This window comes from Hydra vulgaris, chromosome 11, assembly GCF_038396675.1.
Source record: "Hydra vulgaris chromosome 11, alternate assembly HydraT2T_AEP".
NCBI lineage: Eukaryota > Metazoa > Cnidaria > Hydrozoa > Anthoathecata > Hydridae > Hydra > Hydra vulgaris.
The window spans coordinates 38,090,754-38,107,878 of record NC_088930.1 but is presented as its reverse complement, the minus strand read 5'-3'; the positions used below and the strand labels follow the sequence as shown (position 1 = coordinate 38,107,878).

General features: G+C 29.0%; 1 protein-coding gene across 1 annotated transcript in view; it reads right to left on the bottom strand.

The window, feature by feature from the left end:
* The window catches only part of LOC100209377 (transmembrane protein 106B), a 66,871-nt gene that overhangs the window by 14,690 nt on the left and 35,056 nt on the right, over nt 1–17,125 (bottom strand). Inside the window, exons 5-6 of the mRNA XM_065810992.1 lie at nt 6,265–6,320; nt 3,574–3,621 (exon numbers count right to left, since the gene is read on the bottom strand). Of these exons, the coding sequence (XP_065667064.1) occupies nt 3,574–3,621; nt 6,265–6,320 (104 nt within the window). The remainder of the gene's footprint in view (nt 1–3,573; nt 3,622–6,264; nt 6,321–17,125) is intronic.

The following is a 17,125-nucleotide window of genomic DNA, read 5'->3' as shown; positions in this document are numbered from 1 at the left end:
TGCCTGAAATTTTAGACAATGATTAGCAACAGCTAGTAATTAGCTTGGTTATGTTCTTCGCTTCTAAAAGTTTCAATGAAGTCTTGGCCAAGTCAATAGCATATACTGTACTGTCATTTACAAAGAAATAACCTGTGACTTTTAAATCTAAAATAACCAGGAAATAAGTCCCAGTTTGATGAACTGATTTTTAGCCATTTTGTCTCATGTAATATCACTTTTAATAAATCAAAGAGAAACCAGCTTAGATATTTGAAATAATTTAAGAGCTAATTAATGTAACTGATCTATAGGTAAACATTTATCTGAAAGACACATTACCACAAATCTTTTATTTAAATACCAATTGTGTTTTTAAAGTGACTTCAGAACAGCTTCTGCTGGTTTAAAATGGAACTCAGAATATTGTATCATTTCATTAATAGCTTTAAGATCTAAAGAAGGTGCTGTGGCAGGAATAGGAGCTTTAATAAACCACGGAACATAAAACAGTGCTGTAAGTGAAGCTATTTCATGAATCAGAATTTCATGAAATTTCCCTCTTGCAATGATATTTTATTAGAACATAAGCTACTAAATTGTGGCTGAAGAAGTTTATATATTAAATAACAAACTCCCTGTGCCACAAACCTAGCATGATGTGAAGTCATTAGATATCTAAAGCGAAAGTCTTTTAGTTTACCAACTAATTAAAGAACTGCTGATTTAATAGAATACTTGATTTAATAGAATACTTGTAGTCATTTCTAGGAAACATATCATTATTGGGGCAATTTTGAAGAAATCTAAATGATTCAAAAGACTATATTTTTAAATAAAACTTTATTATTAAAACTTATAGTCAAACACATAAATGTAGTTAGCGTAATCAAACCAACCTTCTTTTCCAAAAAAGTAGTAAAAAAGAAGTCAAGTCTCTTCAGGTTATCATAATTTAATCTTTTTAATAATTGATTTCCAATTACACTTTAGCCTTTTAAATAACTTGGTCTTTGGTCCACTTGTATTACCCCTAGTAAGAACTCTTGAAAAGTGAATATAATAAGGTGAATTATTTAAGTAATTGAGAAATATTCATAATTAAATATAAAAATAAATAGTTAGTTAAATTACACCAAACGGTGGACACCAAGTGGTAACTGTGAACCCAAGATGTTGGTGTATATAGGTGGTGTAGGTTTTCCCATATTTTAGTGTCTCTGTTGATGAAGGTGTTTTAAGATTCTAAAGACATTATTGGCCTTAGCAGCGGCAATATTCTCATGCTTTAAGTTGTTGGTAATTTGAACGCCTAGGTTTTTTTTCAGATGTTGTTGACTCGAATTATGTTCTGCTGACTTTGCTGTAAGTTTATACTTGTTCATTGAGTAAACATATGGGAAAATGTATTTGTTGATGTGCATAACCTTGCATTTTTTGATGTTGAGCTTCATCAACCAGGTTTGAGTCTCAGTTACGATGCTATTCATATCAGCTTGCAAGTGAGTTTTGTGTTCAGTGGTTTTGATGACGCTCAGACTTTAGGCATCGTTTGCATAATTTTACAGATACTTTCACAACTGTGTTTGGGTAAGCCATTGATGAAGATGCGTAGGACCTAGCATTGAATCTTGCGGAATGCCACTAATAACTTGTTCCCAGTTGGATGAATTGTTACTGACAAGAACGCATTGTGATCTTTTTGAGAAAAAAGCTTTGATCTAGTCAAGAATTTTACCTTCAATTCCATAGGATTCAAGTTTTTACAATAGTCTTTTGTGAGTGGCTTTGTCCAAAGCTTTGACAAAGTATGTATTGTAAGGAGAAGAGTCCTCCACATACGCTATAGGTTAGTAAGTCCATGGTCTCAAGCAGATTCATGACACAGGCTTTTTTATTGATGAAGCCATGTTGACAATCAGCAACAAGTTTGTTGGCTACAAGGTGCTCCGTGATCTTGTCTTTTACCATGTTTTCCATTATTTTGCATGGTACAGAGGTGATTTTTGTGTTTAAATTTTCTAATCGCAATGCAGGAAGCTTTTTAAATCAAGTTTTGAGTAAGATTGTACTCTCTGACTAGAAGAATGATTTGCCATTTGCTGATGGGGTAGAGGTACAAAAGTTTTTTTTTGAGTTTGGTTAACAAGAGAAGTCTGCTGGGCAGCCAAGGCTGAATGCATTTGGTCAGTTTGGAAGGGGGCACCCAGAATGAATTCGTGGCAGCATTCAATAAAGTTGTTGCAGAAGTTTTGGTAGCATTCACCAGCATATTGATCTTTCAATAGATTTACCCAAACAACTTAGTAAAGTTTCTCACTTAGTTTGGCATAGTTAAATTTTTATAAATGAATTTTGAGCTGTTAAAACAGGAAGAGTTGTAACCATTTTTGACTAATTAGTGTTACCATGTCAGAGTGCAGTGGCCTTGTGGGGTGCTACCAAGAGGAGGACTAATATTTATGGTTTATTCGATCAGCTATTTTACTAATTATGAGGTCTAGCGTGTTTTTGAATAGACCATTGGCTTGGATGAAAGTGGGATCAATAATGTGCTGGTGTAGATGTAGCTTGAATAGGATTTTGGCAAATTTTGTGCCTAAACTAGTTTAAGCACCAGTGTTATTGATCCATTTGTCATGCTACTTGATGTCTGGGAAATTGAAATCACCGATGATTATTAAACTGTTCAATTTTTTGTTGACCATGGCCATTTTGGCAAGTGAGTTTTCACTATTTCATCAGAGACCGAAGCATCGGTGGGCAATATTAGAAATTTGTGGGCAATATTAATAATTAGAAGAGATTCTTGTAGAAGTTTCGTGTCAAAGCTGTTCTCAGATTTTACATTGAAAATTGTTGTGTAATTGAGAATGATCAATTTCGTTTGCGCTAATACTGCTCTTAACATAAATGGCTACACCTTCATGACCAAAGCAATCTTTCTATAGATGTTGTAGTTCGGAAGAGTAGGTGCTGAGGATTCATCAAACCAAGTTTCAATGGTAAAAATAATATTGAAGTTGTAGTGGGATGTTGCCAAGCGAGTTCGGTGAGTTTATTGAAAGGTATAGATGTGGCGTTAGTGTAAAAGTAGTTTAGTGACGATTTGAAAACATTCATGTGTTGGTTTCAGCTGCTGCTTGTGCTTTTTTCCAGTTGTTACAGTTGTCAAAACAGTGTTTTTCCAATCTGTTGACAGATATATAAAAATAACAGATATATATAAATATATATATATATATAAAAAAATAATTTATGATACTTTAGTTTTTTCAGTATTTACCTTTATATGCAATTCATAGACAGCGATGTGCCATCCAAGGCTTTTCCTCCCTACTGCTCAATAAGAGTACAGACTCCTTTTAGCCAACCAGTATTTGTGACTGTGGCATCAAAGGACATAATCAACATAGTCAAAAAGCTTTTTTATTGTTTACTAATTATCTAAATTGCTTGAAATTATTTGAGACTTGTATATTTATACCAGTCTCAAATGAGAATGAATTACAAAAAATGGTGGTAATTGAAGCTTATATCATATCATATCATATTATATCATGTCATTTTATATCATACCATATAACAACTTACACAAACTTTTCCAGCAAATTCCAATTCCATCCTGATGCACAGATAATCCTAAAAATTTAAAGTAACTTTAGATTTAGAGAGACCATAACAACAATACTGGCAGAGGGGTAAAGAAAAAGGGCTTGATTAATTTGATCAGAAAATTACTTCTAAAAAAGTGCAGTCTTGAGAATTAATACACTTGAAAAAAAGAAAAATTTTGTTGAGAAGAAAAAAAAAAGACTTAAATAACTTTGATCTTTACTTATTTTTTTTGATCCTTACTTATGTTTTTATATTCATAACACATTTAAATTAACAAATCAATGCTAATGATTTTTTATCTAATTATTAATGAATATCATAAATATTTTTTTATAGTTATTTAAGTATGTATTTTTTTTATTACAAATGTATTTAAGTAAAAAAAAATTATACTTTATATACATTGATTTTAAACAATGATTGTCAGTTTAATGAATTTTTTATAAGATCTATCATAGTTAATATACTCGAATAGATAAAACTTTTTTTTTTGCTAGAACAAAAGTAGAAAGAAATATAAATATAAAATGTTTAGTAGTTTTTAGAATATAAATTAGTTGAAGTCTAGCTTATATTTACTTCATATATTTTATAATATAATAAACCGACAAATTTAAATTAGTAATACTATTAAATAGTATAGTTAAAATTCAGAGTGGATTCTTGTGGTTGCAGAAAAATTGTGACAGCCGCAGTTTCTTTTGTAACTTAACAAAGTTAACACAGTTAACACAGGCGACGAATTTCTGACAAAAAAAAACGATTTCATTATTTTTTTACATTACTGCGAAGAAGTATTAGGATTTTTTTTTTTTAACTTTTAAATGCGCATATTTATAAAAAAATTGTTAGATGTAAGTTGTTACTTTATTTAAAAGGGTTTTGCAAAATATATTATAATATAAAACATTAGTAAAGATAAACAATGCAAAGTTATTTATTCTAAACGTAATTTAAATAACCTTATTGCTATAGTATACTATTTATTCTAGTTAAGTTTTAATTTTAGTCAAGTTATTTAGGAGATTAATTTGCTTCTTTAAGGATAAGATTTTTTTTAAAAGTTTCGTTATAGTTAAGATATATACGAATATTTAAAATTTATACAAATTTTTAAAACATCTTAACAGCCATGGTCAAGTTTTCAAAATTGCACACCTTACTACCAAGCCTGAAGAAGGTGATTGAGTGAAAAGGTACCAAACAGAAACACATTAAAAAATAGTCAGAGGATTCAAACCTGATATCATGACCATAGATGAATTGATTCACAAGTTTTGATACCCAAACCAAGCATGTGAATATTGAAGTCTTTTCGGATCAAAGGTTATAGCTATGAACACTGAGATCCAAAGATAAATTTATTAGCCAAATTAAAATTAATCTCACAAAGAGCAAGCACGTCTGGTGAATTTTGCAGTTAGATTCAATTGATGAAAAGTTACTTTAAAAAGAACGAATATTTAAATACCAATTAAAATCTTTTACCTATAAGAATTTCGATCTAGTTTTTTAAGCCTTGTTTTAAAGCATTATGAATTTTATGTACATAACTCACAGTTTTGATATATGAAAAATAAAATAGAATACCATATAAAAAAAGCCTTTGCATGCCAAACTTTATTGAAAGGTTATAATATGTGAAAAAAATAGCCTCTGCTTTGCTGCTTCTGTCTAATGCATGATAAAACCTTTTTGTTTTAACAGTTAGTAAGTCAGCCATAGAACAAGAAGATCAAAATATGTATTGATTGTCAGATTGTCAAAATATGTATTGATTGTCAGAATATAAGTTATTAGAATCAAGATGAGATGTTAGAAACTTGTTGAACAAAAACTCAAAGACCTTGGTAAAAAGAGAGAAAAGACCGAATAAACAATATTTGGAGGGGTCGGAGTGTTATCTAGATTTTTTAAAAATTGAAACCACAGATGCCATTTTCTAGCAGGAAGAAAAACAAGATTCAGTCAAATGCTTATTAAATAGTTTATAGAAAATTAAAGAGAATTTTGAAAAACGCTATTGTAAGACTATGACAGGAATATTTTAAGACTGTGACAGGAATATTGTAAGACTATGACAGGAATATTGTAAGACTGTGACAGGAATATTGTAAGACTATGACAGAAATATTGTCTGAACTACAAGCTGTAGAAAAAGATAAATTGGGAAATAAATTTAACAATAGAAGCTCTAGTGGTTTAGATGTCTAACAATGAGTTAACCTGTTTAACTGGAATGGCAGGAAGAGATTAACAAAAAGTTCTTTGAAAATAGTTATGTCATTTTTAGGAGCGGTAATAAAATCAAACACATGTTTTAGATAGGATGTTTTGAATAAAATGACTCAAATTTGATAATTAAATTTTTAAAAATTTTCTCCTTAGATAAAATTATTAGCTGAACTCAAATTATTCTTACAAAAAGCAAGTCTGGTGAATATTGCAGAAGATAAATTTAAACCGAAGGAAAGTTCAAAGACTGGAACAACGGAAAACAACAAACAATGGAAACTTTAAAGAGTAAAATTTAAGTGATAAAATTGTTTGATTTTAACATCAGGTTCAAGCAGTAGTAAAAGTTAGTAAAGAATGTTTTAGTTATAATATAACATAATAGTTCTAATATATCATATATTAATGTTATTAGTGTATATCAGTACTTACTGGACATTTTTATTTACTTCTGCACCAGTAAACAATTGTTCAGACGGAATCACAATCTAAATAAAAATTTTAGAATAAATAAATGTAAATAGACGCGTTAATAGTTAATAATAATACTTTATATTTATGTTAATTTATATTTAAATATTTAAAAAAAAAATAGCGGCTGTGAGAAATAACTTTAAGTAATATCAGAATATTAAAAGACATTCTACAAATATATATCTAGCAACACTACATCACCTCCAACATAACTGCCTTGAACAAGTAATAAAACTTTATATCATTAAGGAACAAAGAAACTTTACTCATAATTAATTTTAAAGAAAACATTCACAGAAGCCATCTCAAAATTTAAAAATTTACGTCTGTTCTTAAGTTTATAGTAAAAGCTGAAAACTCATTACAATTATCCTATGGTAGCTTTTTATATATTGGTTTTTTTAATTATAATGACTTGCTGCAATATTTTATTCTAATTTTAGGAATATAACTGCTACCTCTACTACTAAAACCTAAGCTCCAAACAGATAAAGTAGTCTCTACTGATACAACATCTGATATCAAGAAAAATCATGATCTGCCTGGAAATGTTGTTTATGATATTTTTAGAGATTTACAAAAAGATCTTCGTCATCTGTATTTTATTTATAACTTTTATTTTATAATATAAGCGGCAGAAAATTATTTTATTTTCTTTTTAAAAAATTTATAATACTTAATATAACTCACATTGTTTACAATATAGGATTTTACAACTAGGCGTTAAAAAGAATTCATTTGCTATGGTTATGAAGCATTCTCATGCTCTAGAAAAGTTTTACAGTTGCAAAAAATTTGCTTTTTTAAATGGAAAGGAAGATGAACTTGAAAACTCAGTGTTGAAAGATGTTGTATACATTGAAGATTTCTCCAGACTTGGTTATATGCTCTTTACTTGGATTAGATTCAATTAAAGCCATTGTTAGAGTTGAAATTGATGGAGGACAGGGTTCACTGAAGGTTTAGTAACTTAACCTACTTTATATTATGCAAATAAAAGAAATAAAATTAGAATTATTATTTGTTTGTGATTAATTTTCAGGTCATAATGAATATTTTTGATGAAACAAAGTAAGAGGAGCAAAGTAGAAATGCGAAAAACTCAGAAGTGAACAAGGTGTTAATTCTGGCCAGGGATGCGGAGTCCCAAAAAGACTCTGGCTTTATATCTCTACTTTTTCCAAGTCTGTAGTATCCAGAAGCTCTAAACATGTTTGTTGACTTATGATCTGCTATAAGAAAAAAATTCATGAGATTCAATGACTTGAAACTTATTGTTTTTAAGCCCAGACAACTGGAGTCCTTGCCGCCATCATACCTACAGACTTCGGGTTCAAAAAATGATTATTCCTCTAACCTAAAAGTCTTAATTTTTTTCCTATTAGTAGTCCATAAACTTATTTATATTTTTAGTGCTCCTGGATACCAAAAACTAGGATAAACTAATCTTTTTGTGACTTTCAAATCTGGAGTCTTTTTTGGGACTTTGCATCCCTGATTCTGGCTTCGGCACAAAATGTTAAGGAGAATAAATGTAATCATGAAACGCTTATCAAGTTAATTAATTTAAATCAGGTCAATTTTTTTGTGGCTTCTGACCTAAAGCTCATAAACGTACTTCTTGGCATATCAGTAAGAGATTTTGCCTAGTTTTATTAACTTTTTCCAAGTATCTATTAAAACATTTAACCTCAGAATACCAAAACAATTTATTATAGATGGTGGAAAACATGCTTGTTGTTACTGTACTGGTACAATTATAAATACCACTTTTGCCTCCTTTAGTTCATATTACTATTGGTACCAAGGTGCAGGATATCCTTATAAGACTATGAAATTGTTCAATAATGTTATAAACTCATGTTTGCTTAAGTAAGATCCCAGAAAATTTATTCTTGATACCATCCCTCCTCTGGAACTTCACATGTATGAGTATGTTGTAACAAAAATTGTTGACATTTCGACAAAAATACAGTAATGTGGCACGGATATAATGGTGGCAGATTGGGTGGACCCAACTGTGGTAAAGTTTTCCAATTGATGAATGAAATGATGCTGGTAACACCAATTCAGTTATATATATATATATATACAGGGCTTGAATTAAGTGATCGTGAATTGCCATATCTGGAAATGCTTCCGTTCTTTAAATTTTTAGCTTTTTAAAAACCATAAAACGGTTATGATCACTAAACTCAATAGTTATTATTCAATAAAAATTTTTTATGTTGACCTTGAATAAAATCTTATTGTTAAACCATATTATTACTTTTATTTTTATTCTTATTAAAGACTATGATTTAAACTTTAATATTTCAATTCATTATATAAAACATCAGATAAAACTAGAAAGATAAAGCGCAATAAAGTACAATATAATTATTAAAAAACAACTGCTAATCACAACAGTCTAAAGGAATTTAGCAATGATCAAATATTGTAAATAAAAGAAATCGTTGAATAAGATTTATATCTTATATATATAATACTTTTATATCTTATTTAAATCTTATTCAATATTTTCTTATAAATTAAATATTCGTAACTTTTTGCAGATTTGTATATAAAATTAAAAGACAGAGGAGTTTAAAAAAATGTAAAAACTAATTTAAACTTTTTATAGTTATTTTAAAACAAAAGAAAAAATTCTAATAACTTATTTTAAAATATGTTAAAATAATTTTATTATTATTATTTTTATTATCAATTAATTAATTAACAATTTAAAACATTTAAATTTTTAAATAAATAATTCCTTAAACTTTCCCCAGTTGATTTTTCATACAATGTTTCATACGTAAATAGCATTTCGATACGCAAATAGCTTTAGTATAGTTTTTTATTGGTTGATTTTTAAATTACAGCACAAGTTTTTCGGCCCTTTGGTAATAATAATTTTTGTCTCACAACTTTTTTCATTTATAATCCAGGGCTTGTGATGAAGAAAATCATCAAGCGTGTTATATTGCGCTTGTAAAATTAGAATATGTTTTCATCGGGCGTGATTATGTGCGCTCGAGATAACGTCGGTGAGCGCGATTATGAAAATTGCTAAAGGCGATACTCATAAAAAGCTTTTTCTTTTTTATATCTTTTTTTATTTGTTACATAATTTTTTCGTCAAAAAATGTTTGAATTAGTATCACATTTATGAAACTACTTCAACGAAAGAGATTTTTATACTTCCAAACTTATTGTATATTGTCAGATCGCGATTTTATTTTTAACTATTTATGTTATAAAAAAATAATATCAAACAAAAACGCAACTTCTTATTGATTTAGTATTGAAGTATAATTTAGTGACTTAGTTTTGCTTCGTTGTTTTGATATATGTATTTTAAAATGTTACTCTGTACACTTAATTAACGGTTAATGGTTTTTATATTTCTTGATATTTTTCATTCAAATTAATTATTTAAATTTTTTCTAAAATTTCTTTTTTAAATTACGTTTTTTTATCTTAAAAATATAACACAAGAATAATTTGAAATAATAATAAATAAGAATAATAACTTTTCATTTAATAAATATTGACATCATTACTTAGTTTTCTTTTCGAATATCCTTAATTGCGAACATTCTAAACAACAGAATCATTTTAAATTTGAGTTAAAATAAATAATAGTTAATAAAAAATCTATCTATGAACAAAAACTAATTTTAAAAATTACTCTATTAATAATATTTATTTTTATCATAAGCGATGTGTGGAATATTACAAACAATAAATCAAATAAGTTTTACTTGATATTTTCACAAGATTAAAAATACTCCGCAGTTTTAATTTTCTTACAATGGTTTTCTAATTTTCTATTCTTATTTTATTTGCGCATTTTTGTATTCACATTGTGTTTCCACGTGCACATTCCATTATTGAAATTAGTGACGATTAACGACTTTAAACTGCTCATTCATTCATTATGTTGGTGCAAAAGAGAACGACGTTGTGCTTTTTATATTTTATATCAGTTGTTTGATAACAGAATATCTTTAATAAAAAATCTTTTTTAAATATTTTATGAAAATAAAAAAATAATCTTGAACTATTGGACGAGCGTTATTTTATACGCTCGTTATAAGCTGAACGAGTGTTGTTTATCGCGCCTAGAACGTTTGAAAATACCGTTTTTTACGCAGCGGAGCGCGACCGCGCTCGCTTCATCACAAGCCCTGATAATCCCTAAATTATCTGGTGTTTAAAAAAACAATAATTAAAAATATATAAGTTTTGACTGTTATTATTTTTGCAGTAGTAAATTTATTATTTTAATTTTTCATTAATTTTTGCAATATGATAAATTGACCTTTTCATTAAAACAGTGTTCATGGTTTTTACTAAACTAAGAATTTAATGACCAGAAATATTTCCGGATATTGCAATTTGCGATATATAACTTAATTTGAGCCTTGATATATATATCAAGCTTTCCCAAAAAGCGTGTGCAGTTGCACGCCTTTTTCGTCCACGCTTAAAGCAATTTTTTTAGACAACTTGACCACATTTTGATATAGTAAGCGTTTTAAGAATTTGCAGCAGAATAAAGCTATAAGAAACTACAGATAATAAAACAGTAATACTCGAAGAAAGAAAACGAAGACTATACGAAATAGAAAATCTAAATATAATAAACTAAAAAAAATTGAATAATAAAAAAAAATGTTGTTAAAAAAATATACTTAAATATTTTACTGTTTTTGTTTTCTTATTTTTAAGGCGTTTGTTATTTTCCACTACCAAAATTGATAAAAGTTGAGGAAAAAAGCAGATAAGAATATAACGAATATAAAAGCATTTTTTGATATACAATTTTTTCGTAACTTTTTTCAGTCAGTATATTAAGGAAGTACTTTCTTATTTGTGCTAGAAACATTGACAATTTTTAAATTTGTTTTTCAAATGTTTTTGCTAAACTATACTGTTTTTATCAATGCACAGGAAAGTGAGAAAATTAATAGCTATTTGTGTAAAAAATTTTTTTTTTTTAAACAAGTTTTTCATGTAAAAAACTAAAAGTCATTAATACTTATATTTAAATATGAAATAATTGGTTGTTTTCACTACCCCATTGAAATAGTCTGCACTTTTGTTGGATTATCAAAATTGTGCATTTAAGCCTGATAGTTATTTTCCTGATGAACTAATGTTATTGACAATGCTCCAAAAGCTTGGGGGTCATCCATAAAGGACGTAAGACTAAGTTTGACTAATGGCAAGAAGTAGGAGAATGTTGGCTCTTGTGCGCAATTATTTTAAGAGTATTATAGCACCTTACATTCAATGAAAATCTCCGCGGAAGGGAGCCAATAAACTTCTACTCCTGGTTAGTATTTAAATTCTGAATGACTTTCTTTATGGACGACTCCTTGTGGGCTAGTGCATTGTTAATTTACTGAACTTTTCAACTAAAATTTTTAGAGCCTATTTAAAACTCATTTTTAAGTTTTTAAATACATTTTTTCTAACATAGCAATCGTTATGTTCATTATCGCTAAAAATTCGTATTAATTTTGGAAATTAGACAATATAAAAGGAAACAATTTCAGACATGCATCAAACGCGTAAATACATTTATAAAAGAAACCATGTTATTCTTTTATTTAATTTATTCCGTTATTATATAATTTATTAATCAAATAATATTTTCACAAATAAATAGCAATTTTCTTATTTTTCTATTACATAATTATCAAGAAAAAACGTCAAATGTAGCCAAAAACATTATTTAGCGAAAAGTCATCAAAACGAACAAACGTAAAAAAAAAAACTAACAAAATTTCTCATAGTTCTAGCTTACATAAAAATCAGTTTCTTAATTATACAAACTGATAAAAATCGTGAATAAATTGCATATCAAAACTTTCAATTATTGTTAAATTTTTACACGGCTATCTAAAACACAGGCCTATTAATCGTGCAAACCGTAAAAATAACTGGAGGCCGATTAGTAAAAATTTAATTTAGGCTTTATTTTGATTTATAAAATTATTTTAACAAATTACAATTGTTATCTAATTTGTCAACTAAAGGCATACTTATTTTATATTTATTGAAGAAAAAATATTACCAAATTTCAATGAAACATAATTTATTCAAAAGAGTTTTATATAAGTCAAACAACAAAAACAACACAAGTTTTAATTTAATCACTCAGTTTAAAATTTTTTGAGCTGGCTCCTTGTAAGAGCGTGGAGTGTTTAGTTTTGAATAATTATTTAAAAAAATATTTGACAAAACTTTACAACTTTTTATACACTTATTATTCTTAAAATAACAAAAAAAAAAAATTGTTGATTGATTGAAAGTAGTATGATAAGGAATGCAAACAAACTGGCAAAGTTATATCCAGTGCAATAAAAAGTATATAACAAAAGAAAGTAAATTGACTTAAAATGTCAGTTGGCTTTGTTAAACCACCTCTATCTAAGTCTAAGAGATAAGCACCATACTCATTACAATATGAATATGTATCAGTGTCAAGATCTTCGTAACCAATCTTAAATTGAAGGTAACCAGCAATGTATACTAAAGCCATTTTAACAGAGTCAGTTAAACTAGACTCTAATATTTTCAAAGAATCAAATATTTGACTTTCCTTTTGTGTTAGTTGCCTCTGACAGTTCATGCAAGTATGACTAACATGAAGCTCACGAAAGTCTGAATCATATTGTAAAAGTAAACTTGAGTGCTCAATTTTAGTTTTTTCTAAAACTTGTTGAACCGAAATAAAATAAACACCACCAGCACCTTGACGTAACTTACTAAATGCCTTTTCAATAGGGTCAGATGTAAAGTCACCAAGTTTTACAAATTCGTGTGATGTACTTAACAAATATTTTGCTAACTCAACTAGTCCTTTTAAGGTATGGACTATCGCTTTAGATGTTTCAACAGTCAATGTTTTATTTCAATTTTTTCCATTATGGCAATCCATATCTTCACAGATTTGTGATAATGAAAGTATCTGTTGCAGACGAAGATCATCAGTCGAATTTATGACAGAGCGCAATGGGTCTCTTAACCTTTTATCATCACCCAGTTTGTGAACATTAATAATTTTCCATGCGTCTATAAACATTTTTAGAAATACAACAGTTCCTTTAACATTGGTTTGGTCTATTTTAGGATGTGTTGATAAGGCAGAAAGAGTTTCATCACAAAAAACTCTCAAACACAAAGAAACATTTTGTCGCTCAACAGGTTTTGGAAAGATAGAAGCTGTATTTAAACGTGAAAGAGTCACAAGTGTCTTACTTTCTAAGTTGTAAAGGTTCTTAAGATCACTCCACCTTGCAATTAAATTATCATCATCATCCTTAAATTGAATTTCTTGTGTTTTTTCAGTAATCCAATTATTTCTTATGTTTTTCCATATATGAACATAATCGTAAAGTAAAAAAATGTTATTTTTAGTCAGCCATGGTTTCTCTTCTAAAGTTTCAAAGAGAGAGAAAAACTTTACATTGACTTTATTATTGTCACATATAATCGCAACACAACTTCCATTTGCATTTGAAATTGATCCAAGTATAGAATCAACTACTTCATACTGAAAATCTGAATCAAGACAACATACTGGAATCATGCTTACTATAAAAGTAGGTCCACCAAAAAGACATTTAATCATAACAGCTAATATTGTTTTTGCTAATTTGTCTGGTTGATTAACAGATTTCCCAAAAAGTTCTCCACCGTGATAAGTTAATGAAGCTTTAACATATACTTCATCAACTATTAAAACGCACTGTCGTTGTCGGTTAGTAAGTTTGCAAAAAACATGCAAAATAAATTCATCATTGTTTAATTTTGAAGCTTTTGATGTCAATTTTTGTAGAGTAGAAACACTGGGAAGCTGATAATCATTTCGAATTCGCTTATAAAGTGCTCTTGAAACAGAAAAATATTCAAAAGCTCGAACAATAGTGTTTGAAGAATACAGTGTCCAATACTTGAGACTTTCATAGAAGATAAACTTTCTACAATAACTTGTTTTTTTATCGATAACTCAATATTAGTCAAATATCTTATAGCTTCAGCCAAATTTGACCATTTGTCTAAAATAGTTACATGATTTTGACAAACTTGTTACATAGCATAAGCATCCACAATGATACGTCTCATATTTTAATTTAGAAGAAAGATTTAGTATGAACCTATAAAAAATCAAATAAGAAAATCAGTAACAATTAATTAAATTTTTTTTTATAAATTTATAATAATTTAAAGAAAGCTTATCTTACTTTGGTGAACCACAGTAAAATTCAGTTGATTAAAAACAATTTTTTTCATTACATTCGTAGACAACTATACATTTTAATAAATCTTTTGGGATTTTTTTTTGGTAATGAATAATTGCATCATTGAAATTCAAAGAGTCCATCGCTTTAAAAGTTTCAAGTTGATCAGCTTGTACACTTCTTGCACCAGATGTTGATGAAGTTGTAATTCTTGACTTTGGAGGTGCAGTTGGTACAAGGCTGGACTTAACACAATTAAAAATAGAAGGTGGAGAAGAGGGTCTTTCCTTACCATAAACATTTATTTTTTTGAAATTTATAGGCCAATATTCAGAACATACAACAGTGTATTTGCTATCAGGAATGTTGCTTCTTGGAATAGCAGATAGCCACATTCTACGATCTTCTGGATCTTTTGGTAATCTGTACGCAGCACACTTTTTTTTATCTGCTAATAATTAGTAGAGCAATTCGCAACACAACACTTTAAAGGCATAGTAAGTCTCAATAAATATTTTTTCTTCTTCCAATTTTAAGCAACTATATTTAACCTTCGGCAAATATTTGTGAGTTAATCGGCCTCCAGTTATTTTTAAGGTTTGCACGATTAATAGGCCTGTGTTTTAGATAGCCGTGAATTTTTATAAAAGATAATGTTTTTTTTTCATCAATTTGTATTGAATTTGGTAGCTAAAAACAACAACCACCCTAACAAAAAGAATACAAAAGTTGTATAAAAATTAAAAAAAAAAAAAAAAACTTTTTTAATTTTCTTTTTTTAATTATTAAATTTTCTAGTTTATTCATTAAAACTTGATATTTCGTTACAACTTTGTTTCCTTTTTTTAAGATTTTTTTTCTTAGTTGATTAGTTTAGTTTTTTGCAGCAAATAATTGAAACACTTTATAAGTTAAAAGATGCGAACTGCTGTGGTCAGTGTGTCTATAAAATTACTTTAAATGTGGACAAACAAAGCGTGCGACCGCACACGCCTCCTGGGAAGGCTTGATATACATATATATATATATATATATATATATATATATATATATATATATATATATATATATATATATATATATATATATTAGGGTGCATCATTTTGTCCCTTTTTTTCAGAACGTCTTGTCCCTAGACTTAAAATGTTCCTTTCATCATCAATATAACCCTGTGCAAATATTTAAAAAGTTAGAATAAATTTAGGTGTCCCTCTTCATTTCAAAGAAAACAGGCTTTGAGGTTATTGGTTAATGTATACATTTGATGACGCATGTAGTCTTTTGTGTCAATTAATTTAGACTGGGATTCCTTCCCAGTCTAATAAAATAGTTTTCTATATCGTCTAAAATTGTATGCTTGTTGTAGATGCTCAGTGCAATAACTGTATTATTATTTTCAGATAATTCGAATGTCCATCACTCAGTTAGAATTATTGAAGACGATCAACAAGTAACTGCTACGTTTGCGCATTTTTATGATACTGTCACTGATGACATACAATCGGAACTACATTCTCCAAAAACTTATGCTAAAAAAGTACAAGGAAATCCTCTGTGATATTTGGTCTTGGTAACAAGATCACGGCAGAAGACGGGAAAATAATTGGAGCGCGTCTTCCAACATGTCAACAAGTGTTGTGATGTATCAGGTATCATCTTAATGATAGTGGTACCTGCAATGGTGCTGGTAAAAATTACAGTTTTCTATAAGAAAGCAAACATTCACATAATCAGTGATCATAAAGCATGCGAGAAGATGCTAAAGCTGCTTGATGACAATGACAAAATTAGAGCGATACCATCCGAACGCAGGTCAACACCAGCTTCGATGAAAAAGATCCTGCATGGAAGATGGAGAATTTCTTAGCGAAGACAGCTGTGGATGGAGGTTATCTTAGACGCAGAATGCTGAACAACTGATAAAAAATCCAAAAGACTTGTCATTTTTACAGATCAACTGGCAAGTTTTGGTTCTCATGACAAAGTGGTAGCTTCAAAACTTCAGAGTTGTCAGAAGTGCTTAGAGGTAGACGCGTTGCAGTGTCAGAAACTGAAGCAACAGAAAAGTATTACCATGGTTGCAGATAGCGCTGAGGTTGAAGAGCTAATTGATAGTGACTGCCCTGATGAAGCTGACAATGACAATGATTCTGATTAAACTTCCTCTGAATGATGTTTTAACAGTTAAGACAGCTACCAGACGTCATCATATCAATAGCTAACCTAAAACTCCTGCTTTTATCCTTCCTAATATAATAAAAAGACCCAAACTTGTCTCCTTAGCTACTTGTCTAAAGATAACACCAACACAGCAAGCAGCCTTTACTGAAACCCTGACATCTGAGGCTGGAGGCAACATGTCAAAAGACTGTACATCATACTCAATTGCTGAAAAATTCAGGCATAAGGTTGGACAGAAGATAGCTTCAGCTTGCAGGGAGCAATAGGTTGCTCTAAAGCTGTCAACTCTGCATTGGGATTCAAAACAAATGCCATCACTGACAAATAAGAATATTACTCAGGAACGCCTTACAGTTCTTTTTGGAAATACAAATGAGATGAAGTTTCTTAGGGTACTATCA